This window comes from Blennius ocellaris (assembly GCF_963422515.1).
Source record: "Blennius ocellaris genome assembly, chromosome: 4".
In the NCBI taxonomy this organism is placed as follows: Eukaryota; Metazoa; Chordata; class Actinopteri; order Blenniiformes; family Blenniidae; genus Blennius; species Blennius ocellaris.
This window is the reverse complement of record NC_137653.1, coordinates 27,069,404-27,086,819: the sequence shown is the minus strand read 5'-3', so window position 1 is coordinate 27,086,819 and position 17,416 is coordinate 27,069,404. Positions and strand designations below refer to the sequence as shown.

At 41.8% G+C, this 17,416-nt stretch overlaps 1 protein-coding gene across 1 annotated transcript; it reads right to left on the bottom strand.

Moving 5' to 3' along the window:
• Positions 1 to 931: 931 nt before the first annotated feature.
• On the bottom strand, positions 932 to 12,797 carry LOC308128770 (putative chitinase 10; the record flags this gene model as incomplete). The annotated part of the gene is made up of 22 exons (XM_080494435.1): positions 932 to 1,188; positions 1,395 to 1,527; positions 1,619 to 1,735; positions 1,827 to 2,009; positions 2,098 to 2,221; positions 2,312 to 2,436; positions 2,527 to 2,692; positions 3,079 to 3,135; positions 3,267 to 3,471; positions 3,553 to 3,579; positions 3,677 to 3,733; positions 9,829 to 10,125; positions 10,292 to 10,424; positions 10,517 to 10,633; positions 10,727 to 10,909; positions 11,165 to 11,288; positions 11,387 to 11,511; positions 11,597 to 11,762; positions 11,892 to 11,948; positions 12,335 to 12,539; positions 12,638 to 12,664; positions 12,773 to 12,797. The coding sequence occupies 22 exons, from the start codon at positions 12,795 to 12,797 to the stop codon at positions 932 to 934; spliced, it is 2,910 nt and encodes a 969-aa protein (XP_080350561.1).
• Between the last annotated feature and the right edge of the window lie 4,619 nt (positions 12,798 to 17,416).

Here is a 17,416-nt window from a genome sequence, read left to right as displayed (position 1 = left end):
AATCCATGTATGTCCATTTATTGACGATTTCTTTTACACCTTCATCGCACCTCGTTTCTCTGAGAGCCGGCGAAGTGGAATTCAAGAGTTCACTTTCAGACTCTGCTGATTAACTTGAAGGTTTTTTTTAAATTAAATCACAGAAGTCGTCTACACGCAGAGGTGGACAGGTAGTTTTCATGGGACACTTCAGGACACTTTCACCGACTTGAAATATCACAAGGTTCTCACACGTACAAACTGAAGGGGGACAAACTGGAGGTCTAGTTGTTGTCATGCAGCGCAGAACCTAAGAGCAGACTCCCAATTTTCAATAAAAACTCGACTTTATTGTTTAATAGTGCAGGAAACGCAGGGGAATGACAAAGACAAGACGAGCCGACACAGACAACAGAGAGAGGGGAGTTTAAATACACAGGGGAGTGCAGGTCTGGTCCTTAGAAACAGCCAACCTAAAGTGTTTGATGCTATGTAATCCAGAGCTGATGGAGCTGTCTGGTGGTTTTCCAATGTTAGATTAGTTCTGAAAAAACAACAGACCTTTGCTCTACATGTTGCCTCCAACTGCCGTACATCTGCCTCACTGTAGGGGGCAGTGCTGACCACACCGAGTTTTTTTTTCCATTTACAAGTTGGGGTAATAGACCTTTAAGAGGTCTGAGCGTTTTATGCATTTAGGAACACTTTAGCTTCGTAGTGCAACATAATGATGTTGGCAGACGAGTGGTGGACCAGACAAACAAGTTTATCTGAGGTGTGGCAGACACACACACACACACACACACACACACAAACACAGAGAAAATCTCCGTATCCATACAAACATGCGAACAGACAACGAGGTAAATGACTGAAAACACACTGAATACAGTTAATCTTTTTAATAGTTGTTATTTGCGTTGATTATCATATACATGGTGTCGTTCATGGCTCAGGGCCACACACAGCATTTGCAGCTGTCGTTGTAGATGGATCCATGGCCGCAGTAAGTCACATGGGTGATGCCACCGGCACACATGTAGAAGGAGGTCTTGTCATCGGGGTTGGCGTAGATGCCGTCAGGTTTTCCTTTGCAGAAGCCAGAGCCTGGAGCATGGGTGGTGGGGGTGATGGTGGTGGTGGTGGTTGTGGCTGGAGAGGCGGTGCTCACACCGGGCTTTGGTGTGGTTGTGGGCCCTGGTGGCTTTGCTGAATTGTGGAGGGAGAAGTGTGTTACTTAAAGGGCTTCAGAAAATCCCATCAATAATGATCAGATCAGTGCTGATAACTAACAGTGATAACTAAACCATGCGGCTGAACTGGGACGTTCATCTCAAACTCCAGTGCCCGCAGTTTGAATGATAATGGATTATCTATACTGTCAGGGACAATGCTCAATAACGGTAAAGACTTACTATCACCAAGGAGTTTGCGGAGATGAGACAGCAGGGGGTAGTTGCCCTGACCACAGAATCGTCCAGCAAAGTCATCCAAGTCAAGGGCCCACACAAAGGCGCCGCCAAACTTATACTTCTGCAGGTAACGAACCTGTAGGGATGAGAAGTAGAACGGTTGATTTTTGAGCTTTTTCGCTGGTTTTCAGTATGTTAGAGACACTCGATGAGTAAGCTCTACCTACCTTGTTCTCAAAACTCTGCTGATTGTCGAACCCCACCCACTCATTGTTTTTGGCGGCATAGGGAACCTGCTGGTCCTGAATCCACTGCACGGTGGTACCTTTCAAGAAGCCACAGATCTGGACCACAACAGGATTTTTACAATGAGTTTCTGCCTTTCCATTCGGGACCTTATTAGTCAAGGGGGATTTACACAGTTCAGTTTCAGACCTCATAGTAGGCCCAGAATCCAGCTTCACGTGTGAAAGCTCCGGCTGCAGCAGGGCCACTAGCTGGGGCTCCAATACCAGTGTTGGCTGACGTGAGACGGAAGGTACGGCCATAAGTGGCAAATCCCATCCTCAGCTTCTCCGCTGGAGTGCCGTTGTCTCTCCAGTACTTCATGGCATAGTCCTACAGACATGTACAGGAGGGGTCAAGTACTTTTGACAAAGAGCAATCAGTGAGAAGCCTGGTTCTTTTGCTCCCAGTGTCTGCTTACGGTGTTGAAATATATGAGGTCACCGGAGTCCATGGACCCCTGGAACAGAGGACTGTTGTGTCCAGTGACCCGCTCCCAAGTACCGTGGAAGTCGTAGGTCATCACATTGATAAAGTCTAACTCCCTGCAGAAAGGAAATAATGGGAATAGTGAGATCAAAAGCCTTGACTTCACTCCAAAGAGTTAAAATAAATAAATAAATCAACACACTTACTTGGCAATGGCAGCAATTTCATATCCAGCATCAATGGTTCCTTTCCCGGCAGACACAGCAGCAGTCAGCATGAGCTGAGGTCTTCCTGTGGACTTGGCCTCAGCAGCGTAACCAGCAACCAGTTCCTACAAATGTGCCCAAACAGAAGTGATAATGAAGTCTACCATATTGTGACGTAAACAGCTGTATATCTCACACAAATGTTGTGTACTCACCTGGCAGAGGAGCGTGAACTTCTGCTTGTCACCTGGGGGACTTCCACGAGATCCAGGGTACTCCCAGTCCAGATCCAGACCATCAAATCCATGAGTTCTCAGGAATCGGATCGAAGACTGGATGAACGTCTGGCGATTGGCTGGAGTGGATACCATGATGGAGAACCTGGCAGCATAATTGAATTCCAAGAGTGCTTTTAGAAGTTAGTCAGAGGTTAATAAGAGAGTACGATCTGGAAGAATGAAACTGTGAGTCCATATATCATCAAAGTATCAACTAAAATGAGTAAAAATTGACAAATCCGGCATATGTTTCACAACCGCTGCTAATAACCCATGACATTGCAGTACACCATGACATAAGACTGTGTCGACACAGTTTCATAACCTTTAACTGATGATGATTTTAGTGAGTGCCATATATAGGTTTAAATGCGTATATAGTTGAAACTTCATTGGATATCACATTTAAAGATTATACATTACATACGTTTTAGAAATTTAGATTCATATACTGATACGTTCGTGTTGCCAATTTGAAACGTTACTCACTGAGTTGAGCCGAAGTTCCATCCTCCAACAGCCAGCAGTGTCTTCAGGCTGGGATTCCTGGAAAGAGCAGAGCGGTTTAACTCAATTCACTTTTACTGCTCTGCCTTCAATTACCAGTTGCATGCGATAGATAACTGCAACTGAATCACTCATAGCTCTTGCAGGTACCCAATCCTAATAAGGCTTACTTGGCTTTCAGACCATTGAATGACTTGTAGAGGACATCGTCATTCCACTCGTAGGTGACCAGCTCGTTGTTGGGGTTGATGATGGAGAAGGCGTAGATCAGATGGGTGCACAGGAAGGGGTCCACGTTCTGCGGCATGTACTTCCCCTCCCCAGGACGGTACTGGGACCAGTTGGTGAAGTAGCACACCATCTGGGAGGCGGATGCTGCAAAGACGCAAAGGAACATTTACAAAGGAGAATAAAAATCCACATGTTAACTGCTTATCAGAAGCGATCATAACTTACCCAGGTGACAGATCACCAGACAGAGGCCTAGTGGAACAGAACACGGTTGAAAGAAAGAAAAGAAATCAGTGGGATTCAATTAAACAAGCCTGTGTTTGACAGCATTGTACTTGTCCTGAAATACCTGCGAGGACTGTGAGCCTTGCCATCTTCAATGTGCTTATTACAAGGTGGTAGATGACTAGAAGACAAAAAGTAAAGTCTATAACACAAGCAATACAGCAAAGATTCACCAGGACAATTAGAGTGACAAACTGGGATGTTTCTCCTTGTTGACTCACCCTGGGACCAGATGAAAGACCCAAAGAGCTGCTGCAGAGTTTGGCCTTTTATACATTTGGAAATCTGGCCAGAGAAGAGGAGGTGTTGCTGCCTTTGATCATTTGGGGCAATAAATGTCATGATTTTTAGACAAAGTTTTGATAAGACACCTCATGTAGATAATAATTTACCGAGTGTGTACAGTGTAGGTAAGGGGACATATTGCTTATCAATATTGCATTAATCAGCTGAAATGACCTTAGTGTACTGTGGATAATAACATTGATATTCAACTTTACATTGGACACACTGTGTTATTGTGCTGTCATGGAAACATAGAGCATAAATGAAAGTTCACTCACAAGTTAGATAATCGTTTTTTATCACACATAAAATCCAGCTGGTTGGTTAGTTTAACCCTGTTAGATCTTTCATGTCATCTGAACTGATATTTCCTCGAGAATATTCTTGCTGACGCCACAAAAATGAAAAGATTTGCCTTGAACTAGATTACTAATGTCATCATGAATCGAATGACAGAAACCCGTCTCAACCTGCTCTGGTCATCATCGCGCCGACATAATGCTTTTTACATTATATTACATTACATTACATTACATTACATTACCACTGCCTTTTTTAGGCTGCTTCCTTTGACATTCTACAAAATGTAGAATCACACAACATTTGAACCGTATTTATTCATCAGATTTCAAAGATTGGTTTTATATACTGTAAGTCAAATTTCTTTTTTTTTAATTAATTTTAATGAGCTATTCCACTCTCTATCCAGGATTGGATTTTCATTGCATCAAGCTTAATAATGTATTTGTTGAGTTTAAAGGAATGTGTTTTAATGCATTTGGTGAGCAAATATAAACAAGGTCAGTAACAGAATCAAACACCGTACAATGTTTGTGCATTCTCATCTCCCAGACAACCGGACAGAGGTGTTATGAAACAACTTGAGATGGTCTTGTTTTGATGTCCAGGTCAACAACTGTGATTGTGTTATCACGCTCCTTTGTTGAACGTTGGCCGTGACCATTGATCAAGATGTTCCTCTGCTCCACCTTCTACTGTTTGTTTTCCTGCGCCACAATATTCCCTGACTTGCGGTTAGCTTGGAGCTGACTGTGGCTTTCAGGGACATTTTAATGTGACGTGTTCACAAAATAGGTTCTCTGGGCATAAAACTACAGCAAATAAACTCATTCATAGTATCTTCATACCTTACTTATACAATAGTAAGTATGACATGAAAATATGTCAGTTTGGGATAAACTAAACATTTCAGATATTTTAAGTTGAAATGATGAATATTTGTCATGACGTCCTCTCGACTTTCTGCTAATGTGAACAATGTGCTTTCCGCTCTCTGATGATTGAGGCACCAGCAAAAACACAGAGCAGTCTGCAGGATAAATGTCCACATTCAGATCTTCTGCAAACAAAGATAATCCACACGTTACATTTGTAGGGTTTTGCCGCCATCTTCACTTGTTAAGCTTGTCTTCCAGGTGAAAGCAGGAGTAAATGGAAACTATGTCTACGCCTTACCTGCCCTCCTGTGCGCGTGGATTTCATTGAATCGGGCTTGACAGCAGGTTTGATTGTTTAATGTCAGTATGTTGCCGTGGTTCTATTGGGAATCAGGTCTGTGGAAAAGTCCCAGGCAACCTGGTTCATGTTCACCTGGTTCAACCTGCGATGTAGGGACACTCCGAGAACCAGTTGTCCCCTGAAGACAAGAGTCCACTCTTCTCATCAGAGGTCACGAGGATAAATTGTAGGACTAATTGATGTTGAATGAACTAAACACCAAATAGGTTCTGGAAGAAACATACTTTTATATGAAAGCACATTATTGAACCAATAAAAATAAATGTATACACAAGATGTACATGATAAAGGTGAAAAAAGAAGTTTAAAATAAATATTTAAACAATGACATGTAGAAATGTATACACCTGAAAACAAGACAATATTATACAACAGTAAATGTGGAAAAGAAAAGAGAAATTCCAACAGTCATCTATTTGAATAAACAGCATTGATCATACACAGTAAATCATTGTTGCCAGCTGATTGATGGCTATTTTAAGATAATGGCCAGTTATCTTGAATGCAGTAAAACGCCCTGTTACTAAACACATAATCAAGCCAAGTTATCAAAGGATTAAGTCATATAAGCCGCAGTATTCATGATTTAATCAGGGTTGATAGTTACTTTGGGAGAATCACGAGGGAAAATTGTCTCTTCGATACTATATTTTCAAAATTCTGTAATCGGATTCAGCATTTTCCATTTTGCGTTCTGTAAGCGCCATTTCTGTGTGCAAAACAAAAGAAAAAAAAATTGCTACCTGCATGCATTTGTCAGCCAGGCAGAAGAAGACAAGATGGCGGACATCAGGAAGACAGACATTAAAAGTTGTTGGATTTTGGCCGTTTTAGTGTTCGATCAGCTTGACATTTGTCATCTGCTCATTGAGGTTTGTTGACAGTAAAGTCCTGTGCGGCCACGTCGACTCGTCCACTCAGTGTGGGGTGTCCTCTGTTATGGGTTCCCCTCGCCAGGGGTTCTCCTGTATAGACCAGCACCCTGGAATCCTGAACTGCTCATCATGGTGTTGAAGGTGAATGAACAGATGACAAACAAATATTCAGTCTGAGAAATGGATTTGGAAAGAATTGAGATGAATGACAATAAAAAAAAAGTACATTCACTTTCTTTTTTTTTTTTTTTTTTTTTTTAATTATTTTTAAATACTTTACAGTCATTCCAATTTGCTGTTATAGAGAAAATAGAAAAGCCCAACATATCCACATGAGCAAGCAGGTGTGTTTGCGACTGTGGAAAGGAAAAACTCCCTCAACAGGGAGAAACCTTTGCAGAAACCAGACTCAGAGGTGGAGGAATTCTGCGGACCAGTTGGGGTGAAAGGATAGAGGAGAGGAGAGGAGAGGAGAGGAGAGACAGAGAAAGGCTTGGTGAAACAAAATAAATACAAAAAATAAAAAATACAAAATACATACAATACCCTTGTTAGTGCTACATACATTTTTTTTTTTTTTTTTGATAATACATTAACCACAGTGATCTAAATATTTTCCAACTGCCATGAGATTAAGACCAGCCTGAGCAACAACAGAGCAAAAGACCTAAATAATGACAACAATTATAACAAAAGCAAAAACAAAAAGGACATAGAACAAAAATAAATAAATAAATAAATAAAACAAACAAACAAACACAACAACAACAAAAGCAAACAACAACTTGGTTTTGATAATTAACAGAACAATCTCGTCAATGAGGAGTGGGAGTGTGTGTGTGTGTGTGTGTGTGTGTGTGTGGTTTGTCCTCTGGATGTGAATGGAACTGTTGTGGGGGGGCCGCAGCACCACCCCGGAGCCCAAGGCCACCAGGGCCGGACGCCGCCACTCCGGCACCCAGCGACCCACCGGATCCAGGGAGGCCCCGACAAACCCCCCCGGAGAGCCACGCCCCAACCCGGAAGGCACCAGACGGAGCGCGGAGAGAGGACCCCCCCCAGGCCAGAGGGGCCCACAGGAGAAGGATAAAGGGCGCAGAGCCCCGGGCCCCGACCGAGCCGCCAAGCCGGGACCGGCCAGTGCAGCGCCCCCAGGCCACGCGGGCAGGGAGCCCCCCCGGCCCCGACAGCGGAGCCCACCGCACCCCCGGGGACCATCCCCCCAACCCCCGGCGGGACAGAGAAGGCCCCAGCCGCCGAGCCCCAGACCAGCCCCCCCCCCCCCCCCAGACCAGGAGTACATTCACTTTCAAAGAACATTAACTTCTATCACTAACAGTACAAACAGAACAGGGCGAGCAACTGAGAGATTATTTTCCCCAAGGCTTCTGTTGTCAAGAGTAAGTAGAAATTAGTTATTCTATTTAGATTTTAACTGACTGGAACACTTCAGAATCTTCAAAAGCAATTTATTTTGTTTCATCATGCATCACTCCAGTTTAATGTACATCTTAAACACAAAACGACTGCTGATTGCAAAGATCAAACACAATATTCATTTAAAGCAAAACCTTTTCGACACAACTTTTATTGAAGGTGTTTTACCTTTTCTGTTTGTAAAATGCAGATTGACATTTTGATGTAGAATGCAGAAAATATTGAAGTGGCATCTTCAAAAATCTATTTCTCTGTTTTGCACCAATAACAATCACGTCAAGCCAGAAGAAATTCTAACTATTCCACAGAAGCATCAGGAGATGGTGGAAAGAAACTTGTTCTGCCAACAGGAAGAAGCCTGCAGGACCAGACTCAGAGGTGGAGGCTTTCCGCTCTTCTGGTTGAAGATAAGAGGATGAGAGTGAGAGAAAAGGAGACGAGCAACAAACGAATTACCATGAATCTATTTAGAAATGTATGACGAAAAATATTAGCTTAACAAACATTTTTCATCGTCGAAGACTTAATGAAAACTAAATAAAAAGTAGGGCATGAAAACGAAGGCTGTGACAAAATATAACTGACACTTTCGTCAGTGAATCAAAACGAGAGGAACATGTTAGGGCGGGACGAACAGATCCAATCAGATCTTAGAGGCTTGGTTGATCGATGTGAAAGCAGCACAGACTTTTTTAAGAGACGTTTTAAACTATACACATTTTGCAGGATGTTTCCACATCAGTTAAATTGTTTACATCATATTTAGTTGTGTAAAGTTGCAGTCTTAGTTACACAACTTTGCTTGATTCTAGTTTACTTTCTGTTTCACTTTATGTTTGCTGGTTAAGCACCAGAACATGGGGGTCAAACTCACTTCCACCAGGGGCCACATCAGCATCATGGCTGCCCTAAGACAGTATAAATGTAACTAAATGTAAACAAATATAATGTAAATTAAATTATAATGTAAATTAACTCTCATATGACCACCTTTTTCATTAACTAGTAATCTAATGCGTTACTATTTCCAAACCAGTAATCAGATTAAAGTTTCTTCTCCAAATCACATGTGTTACTATTGCAGCGTCACGCAGGACGAGTTTCTTCTCTGCCTCTCTCCTCCAAACAGTCACCTGCACACATAGGCAATTTCGACACCATGCTCCAATCAACCAATCAATGAAAGACTTAATTAATAAAACAGTTTCTTGCTGTCGGTGCGGGGAACATCTTAATCTGGATATACACAATATCCACAAGTGCAGAACTACTTCCATGTCAACAAAGACACATGTAATTATCGTATTTTATAGAATGTTTGACCCTGAGCTCACACTGAGACTTTTAAAGTGTGGTACGTTGATAAGATGCCTCATTTGTATGACAGTAGAACACTGAAACAGCCTCGCTATACGAGGTAAAATATTTTATATGTTTGTTTAAAAAGTATGAGTGAGATGATGAAACGAGGTGGAGCAGTCAATATAGAGACAGTCATTATCTCTCTGCCTCCTGTTGAATCCAAATCATCCTGGCTAAGTGATCCAGTTAGAAAAGCTATATACCATTTTGATGAGCTGAATGGACACTGTTTACGATTGAAAAATGAGGAGTGTTTGCTTATGTTTTCTTGCGGGGGCGTTACATTAATATTCCTTTTTCATAATCATTGGCTTGAATTTCTCACTTTACTTCCTCGGGATCTCTGTGTGTTTTTCTCTGTCCTGTGGTTAATATCACTAACCTCAACAAGTGCAAACCGAAAGTCTCTGCTAAAAGTTTCCCCCTGGTGAGATCCCCCCCCCCCCCGTCACCTTCTCATGTAGCTTTGCTTGACTTTTCCTCTGCATTTGACTTGAAGGTGAAGCGACACGAAGTGGCTTTGTTGTAGCTGCTTTATAATTCAAACTGAACTGAACTCCTAAAATGTTCTGCTTATTCTTTCCATGTCAAAATGTACAGAATAAACAATGTGAGTTTGTCGCTGTACCAAACTTTAGTCTTGCTCACTGTGTGAGGAGTTTTTAGTGTTGAACAGAAAGAAACCAACTGTCGTCATTCAGGGTTTATTGATACACGCAGCACTTGCAGCTGTCTTGGAAGACAGTACCGGCTCCACAACTCATCAAGTAGGTTCGGCCGCCTGCACAAGTGTAAAACTTGGTCCTGTCCTCGGGGTGGGCGTATATTCCATCTGCCTTGTCTTTGCAGAAGCCTCTTCCCGGGATGGGGATGGTGGTCTTGGTGGACGGAGCGCTGGTGGTGCTGCCTGGTCTCTGAGTGGTGGCAACAGGTCTCGAGGTGGTCGGAGGGGCTGGTGCAGCTGTGGTACTGATGCCAGGTCTTTTTGTTGTGGTCGAAGGCACTGGAGGAATTTCTGTGTGAAGCGAAACACCCAAAGTCAACTTTGAAGCATCGGACAGAAAACTCTGGTTTCCAAGAAAAGCAGTTGTGATTGAAATGCTGATGGTCGTGGTTTTCTCCTCTAAGCTTGACGATCTTGGGAAGCATCTTGGTTTGAAAGAAGTAAAATGAATACTTACCAGCATTAACAAGCTTGCGGAGATGGTAGAGCAGTGGATGGCTGCCTTCTCCACAGAAATCTCCTTTGAAGTCATCCAGGTCCAAGGCCCAAACAAAGGCACCTCCATACTTCATCGTCTTCATGTAGTCAACCTGGGGATTGAACACAATATGGAAATATGTTTTACTGCATTCCACTAAGCAGACCAATCAATCATTTCTGACACCGTTTGTTTGCCACCTACCTTGACCTCATAGCTCTCCCTGTTGTCGAATCCCACCCACTCGTTGTTCTTGCTGGCGTAGGGAACTTTCTGATCATCAATCCACCCAATCTGGGCTCCTTTCAGGAATGTGCAGACCTGTATGTGCAGACCAAGCAAATACATTTGTTCCATGGTCCATCACCTCGACATCTTCTTGTTAGAATTGAAGTCATTTTGTTGAGTCGCTACCTCGTAGTAGGACCAGAATCCCGCCTCCCGGGTGAACGGACCAGCTGAAGCAGCGCCGCTAGCCGGGGCTCCGACGCCAGTGTTTGAGGATGTCAGGCGGAAGGTGCGACCGTAAGTGGCAAATCCCATCATCAGCTTCTCAGAGGGGGTGCCCTGGTCTCTCCAGTACTTCATAGCATAGTCCTGTATGTGGAATAGAAGGATGGAGGGAACAGTCTGGATTTCTTTCTGCCTGGAAACTTTAGAGTTCAAGCAATGAAACAGGTCAAGTCAAAGGGATTGAGAAAAAAATGAATGTAATTGTACTGAAGTCAATTCATTTTTTCAGTTAAACATAGTTTCTAATAAAGAGCCAGTACTCCACAACCAGTTTGTGAGACAAGCCACGTCAATTCGCGAGATTGAGGACCACTCAAACTCCAGTATGAAGTGCCTTACAGTGTTGAAGTAGATGAGGTCTCCACTATCCTGGGAGCCACGGTACAGCGGGCTGTTGTGTCCCGTGAAACGTTCCCACGCTCCATGGAAATCGTAGGTCATCACATTGATGAAATCCAGGTGCCTGGGAATTAAACATTCATCAAGTTAACACGATGATCATTGCCAAAAATAAAGATGTCATTTTAAATTTCACAATTTCCAACAAGATTTCTTCAGTACTTTGCGATTTCTGCAATCTCATATCCAGCATCAATGGTTCCTTTCCCAGCAGACACTGCAGCGGTCAGCAGGAGCTGAGGTCTTCCTGTGGACTTGGCCTCGGCTGCGTAGGCCTCAACAAGTTCCTACAGACGATGTAAATCAACACGTTCTAAAACACAATGTCATTAATATAATTTGTCCACCATGGTGCAGTAGTCCTCCGCCTACCTTGCAGAGAAGACTGAACCTCTGCTTGTCGACTGGGGGACTCCCGCGAGACCCAGGGTACTCCCAGTCCAGATCCAGACCATCAAACCCATGAGCTCTCAGGAATCTGATCGAGGACTGGATGAACGTTTGGCGGTTTGCAGGAGTGGACACCATGATGGAGAATCTGTGGTCACATTTAGTGTAGTTTTGCACAAATTACATGAATTCCCAAAATACATTTTGTCTGAAGCAGTGCAGTACTGTCATTTCCCTTCATATCCAGCACCCGACGTCTATAAAACATCATACTCACCGAGTCGAGCCGAAATTCCATCCACCAACAGCCAGTAAGGTCTTCAAACTGGGGTTCCTTTCGAAATAGAGGCCATGTGTGAACAAAACTGCATGAAAGTCAATTTGCAGGAACTCTACTGTTCTAATTCTAGTCTCATCTTGTCACTGTGATAATTACATGTAATCACTATGATGAACACCGGAGAAAAACCAAAGCAAAGTGTGGTTTTGTTTTTAAAGATTGAATGACCTCATATATTAGTAAGAGGGATAAATGGAAATGTGTTTATCCTGTTATTTCAACATAAGCTGCATTATACTGAACAACTGAGGTTCAAAGGCTTTGAGCATATTCCTTGTAAATATGGCTAAATGGGGAAGAAAAGTAGCTTTCAAGTAGCTTTCAGTGGCATTTTATACATTTGATAATATTTGGTCATTAATGGACGCTTCAGTTCTTACTTGCTTTTCAGGCCGTTGAAGGTTTTGTACAGGGTCTCATCATTCCACTCATAGGTAACCAGCTCATTGTTGTTATTGATAATGGAGAAAGCGTAAATCAAATGGGTACAAAGGAAAGGATCCACGTTTTGGGGCATGTATTTCCCATTCCCGGGTCTGTACTGGGACCAGTTAGTGAAGTAGCAAACCATCTTGGAGGCCGTTGCTGCAGATCAAAGAAGGGGCGCAGTTGTTAGAACTGTTCCCATACATGATTTGTTTTTCTGCTCGATGAGTTGGTAAAGTCTTCCGATAGCCACTTACCCATCTGGCACATCAGCAGGCACACACCTGAAGGGAGACCACAGTCAAACATCAGTCGTTTACATTTTGGATAATGCAGCGATGACGCATCGAGTTTGTCAGTGGAAAGTGAGGGAAAGTGAGTGAAGGTTTTACCTGCGAGGATGGTGAGTTTGGTCATCTTGATTTTAAAACTGACAGTTTCTTTTCTTCTGGAGGAAACAAACAAAAACATGCTCATTAACACGGCCATTATTCACAACAGTAGAAAATTATACAATCCAGGAAACATTTTAGAAGTGCAACTTGTGAGGATTTAACTCAATCATGTCGGTAGAGCTATAACTCTGGAGAGTAATCTTTAAAATGTAAGAAATGAGAAGAACAGCTGATTCCTCAGCAGAAGCATACCTTGGATCACAGAGGAACGACTGTGTGAGGGATTTCCAGCTTCATATATACTTCATGCCCCTGCAGAGGAGGGGTGTCTGTCCTCACATATCTCCTATAGTAGGTGGGCAACAGTGACGCATTCAGTGCATTGAGGTACACAGAGGGATAAGATAAGTCGACCACGGACAGAGTGATAAGCAGTAATATATGGTATGGACGCAGTATACAAAGTCATTCATTCCGGTCATAATCTGCTTTTGGAGCTGATTAATTTGTGTATGTGACAGATTTTCTTGGCTTTGAGAATTTCTTGAGTGTCCAAACATGCCTGGAAATGTCACTTTGTTGTTATTGGATTATAAAATGGTCGTCCCAATGTTGATTCAAGTGCTTAACACCACTTCCATAACTGTTGACTTAATAATACTTGATGTCTGAGAAGAAACTTCTTGACTTTCTGCTGACGGTGCATCTCGTGAACACAACTTGTGCTGGTGTCGACGTCCATCTGGTGATCTGAGACGAGTGCCAGAGATCACAGGGAGCTCTAATCTGGTCCACACTAGACTTAAAACTTCACATGTCAAAGAAAACCATAATTAAGACACTTCTTGAACATCGAGACCTGCCAATGGGACAGGACTGTGTTCAGAATGCACTATGTGATTCCAAGGCAATCTGGATGAGTCTGATAGGATTATTAAATCTTTTTTTTTTTTAACCATTCTTGGGCCCTACATCATATATTTTTGCCCATACAGGCAAATAAATACATAAACAAACAAACAAATGGCCTCAGTCATACCCATTTACTCGTTGCCATTGTGACAATTACAATGACAATGTTATTTGACCATAGGCAACATCTGATAGCATCTTCCAAAACGTTACTGTTCCACTACACGTCAAAAATAATTCAGATATAATCTGAGGAGTGAAACTACCAATGTGAATTGGCCTCTGAATTCATCTGATTCCTACACAATGAAGCATTTGTGGTTTGAGCTGCGTGTCCAACCGATGGTCTCTCAGAACTTAAAGGACCTTCTGCTGATGTCTGATAGCAGGACGCCTTCACCGGTCAGTGACGTCCAGGTTTTGATGTGTGAATGATGTTTTAGGGGCCAAAAGGCTTCAGTGTTACTGCACGCAGAGTTTCAGATAGTTCCAGATGAAGCTGCATGATGGACACCAACTTATTGGTTTATTTTTGCATATCTCTGGTTGTGTGAATGATAATATAGTGTCTGCACAGGGACCTCTGTCTATCGACGTGTACTGACTACTGGACAAGACACGCTGTGAACATTTAAGGTCTGTTTATAACCTATTGACTAGTCTGGCTGCTTTACAGCAAAGCAGTAACACATCATCCAAAATATGAGCCCTTCTGCTGATGTAGCTTTTCAGTGGCAACGTCTGGTCAGGACTGTGTGATGTGGACTTTCCAAGGACATGTAGATAATCCTTATTATGATCCCTGACTCCACACATATCAGACTATTGTGCATAAAAGTGCTGAAAGTAACATTAAGTGTATGTTATCTCTCTTTGAGTGGCGCATGAGGACTCATTTAGCAATGTGAATAGTAAACATTGCTGATAAGACGACCAGTATGCAATTGAATGATTAAAAGTTCTTTTGATAATATTGTTACACAGGTTACATTTGCACAGACAGGGTGTGAACGGTTATGCCTTGATTGACATAGTTTGGCTTTTTTTTTTTTTGGCCCTGTTTTATAGTCATCGGGATCCAAAGTCCAACCTGTCAAGTTGATTCAGGGGAGAAGAAAAGACCTGGCGTTATTGCAGAAGCTTCTCCTGCATTATAAAGACTTATCTTAACTTCAGTTGTGTAAAACAGCTCAGCTACTCCCTGATCTGGCTCTTTGATCTTTGAAATGTAATGGTGCTACTGACAAAGCACCTGCTCCATGTTTGTGATAATGGTTCACAACTCAGCTATAACATTATTATAATTTATTATCTAACCTTTATTTAACCCCATTGACATTAAATGTTCTCTTTTCCAAAGGAGCCTATAGCATAGATAATAATTGGTATTTTGAAGTAGAATATTTGTCCAGAAAGGTAAGAGAGGAGCAGGCCAAGGATGGATTTATAAATAAAATTGTACCGATGTGTGAGTGCCCACGGTCGGGGAGGGACACTGAACTTTGGCATATAAAATGCAATGGTGAGTTAGAACTTTGCAGCCTGTGTCAAACAACAAGTGTCCAGGCAATGCAGGCGTTGTGCAGGAGCATGCATGTTCAGCAGGTCACCATCGTCAAGCAACGGAGGAACGTTAGGAAAAACAGAACTTGTTTCTAAAATAGAAAACGAGTTTGAGCTTAAGCTTCTTCACTACGGTTTCAACACGAGGTCTAAAAGTTAAAGGTTCATCAATTATACTTATATTGTGTCACTTGTTCAGTCTGACTGCCCTGCAGGGTTTTAATGATGTAAAGAGAATCTCCCCTCTTTCCAGCGCTAGAAAACAACACCATTCATTGAGTTTTTGAAGCATTCCACACACGTTTTAAACCAAACAGGTGCAGATGTACAGTCAAACACAACCTGCAGATACTGAGAAGATTAAGCGAAGGTAACACCGCTGCAGCAAATAACACTATGATCAGCATAAAAATTAAGTTGCACATGTGGAGTTTTATGACCCATATCGTTAACATAAATAGTCAATGAAAGTGGACCCAGGACGGAACCTTGGGGGACCCCTGGTGGGACATTTAGTACATTAGAGGCAATGTTATCAAATTGAACACAATGACTTCAATGTGTGTAATTTTTCAAACAACAGCGTGCTGGGTCAACCCGACATTGAGCATTGCTTCAGGTTGTGGTGTTCAACAGTGTTGATTATCTCACTGATATTGTATAGATACTATACATAGTGACTGGTTCATTGTACTGCGGCACACCTTGTATGTCGACACCGTCCGGTCTGAACCAGAATGAAGTCCTGCAGCAGTTTGAGCTGCAGCAACACCACTATGAGACCAGCACACACATCCAGTGTTCAATCCCCACATCCACCACTGGCATGACCCCATCACCAGCTTCACCTTTCTGAAACCACTTTTGATAGCAAACCCATAGAAACCTTTTTCAAAAAGTCCCTAAAAATTCTAGATCGAAACCCTTTGTCATATCATCGTTGTAATATTCTCAAAAAATGCAAAACGCTCAATAATTATTATTTTTTTTCATAAATTTTAAAAACCTTTCTTGCCTACAAAGACAACTCCATGGTCTTGCCCCGCTCTGACTCTCTGGCCACATTGAAACTAGAACCCGGTAGGGGTCTCAGCACCAGACAAACTGTGCTGTCCATAAGAGGAGGTCAGTTTAGGAAGAGATGCCCAACTTACATCTCTTTTAAAAAACAACTTAAAACATTATCTTAAAGTAAATCAGTTCTGCACTAATTTTACATAAATGTAATTTGTAGAGTTTTTATATTGAGTTTTATTCTGCATTTTATATAGTGCTTTGTATAGCTTTATACGTTGTATTGCTTGTGTGACCTGCCTCAGGACAACAGATGTGAATGAGCAGTTTTGCTATAATGTGGCACATTTACAATTTGTATTTGCATATAAATGTACATTAATGTGTGTTGTCCTGATTAAATAGGTAAATCAATAAAAAGAAATGATTATTATTACTATTGTTATTATTATTATTATTATTATTACTATTATTATTATTATTGTTATTATTATTATTATCATTATTATTATTATTTTTTATTGTTGTTGTTAATAATAATAATAATAACAATAATAATAATGTAAACAATTGCTTAAATCCTTATGCATGATGCAGTTGTGCTTCATATTTCCCAGCCATTAACAGGTTTCTTCATATAATCATTATATTTTCATATTGATGCAACCTTTTGGCAGTTTGGCTATAGATTATGATTAAAACGATGTGAGATAGTTATTAATTATTTGATTCAAAATGGAATCTGATCTGTGTCAAAGGCCTTTGGGGGCTCCACCTATTCATTCTCAAATGATGGACAATTCACTTATATCAGTTTCATAAGATATACTAAATGATTAATTATGAATTTGAATTATGTAATAATAATCGTCGAACCTCTCATATCACATCAGATCCCAGAAAGACCCGGGAAAGTGGAAGCATCAGACCTTCTCGCATGGAAGGGAAAAGAGTATGTGATCGTTGTCAACCCAGTCACACACACACACACACACACACACACACACACACACACACACACACACACACACACACACACACACACACACACACACACACACACACACACACACTGCTCTGCCGGTATTTCAACCCTCATGAGTTTGTGTTCTATGATGACACACACACACACACACACACACACACACACAC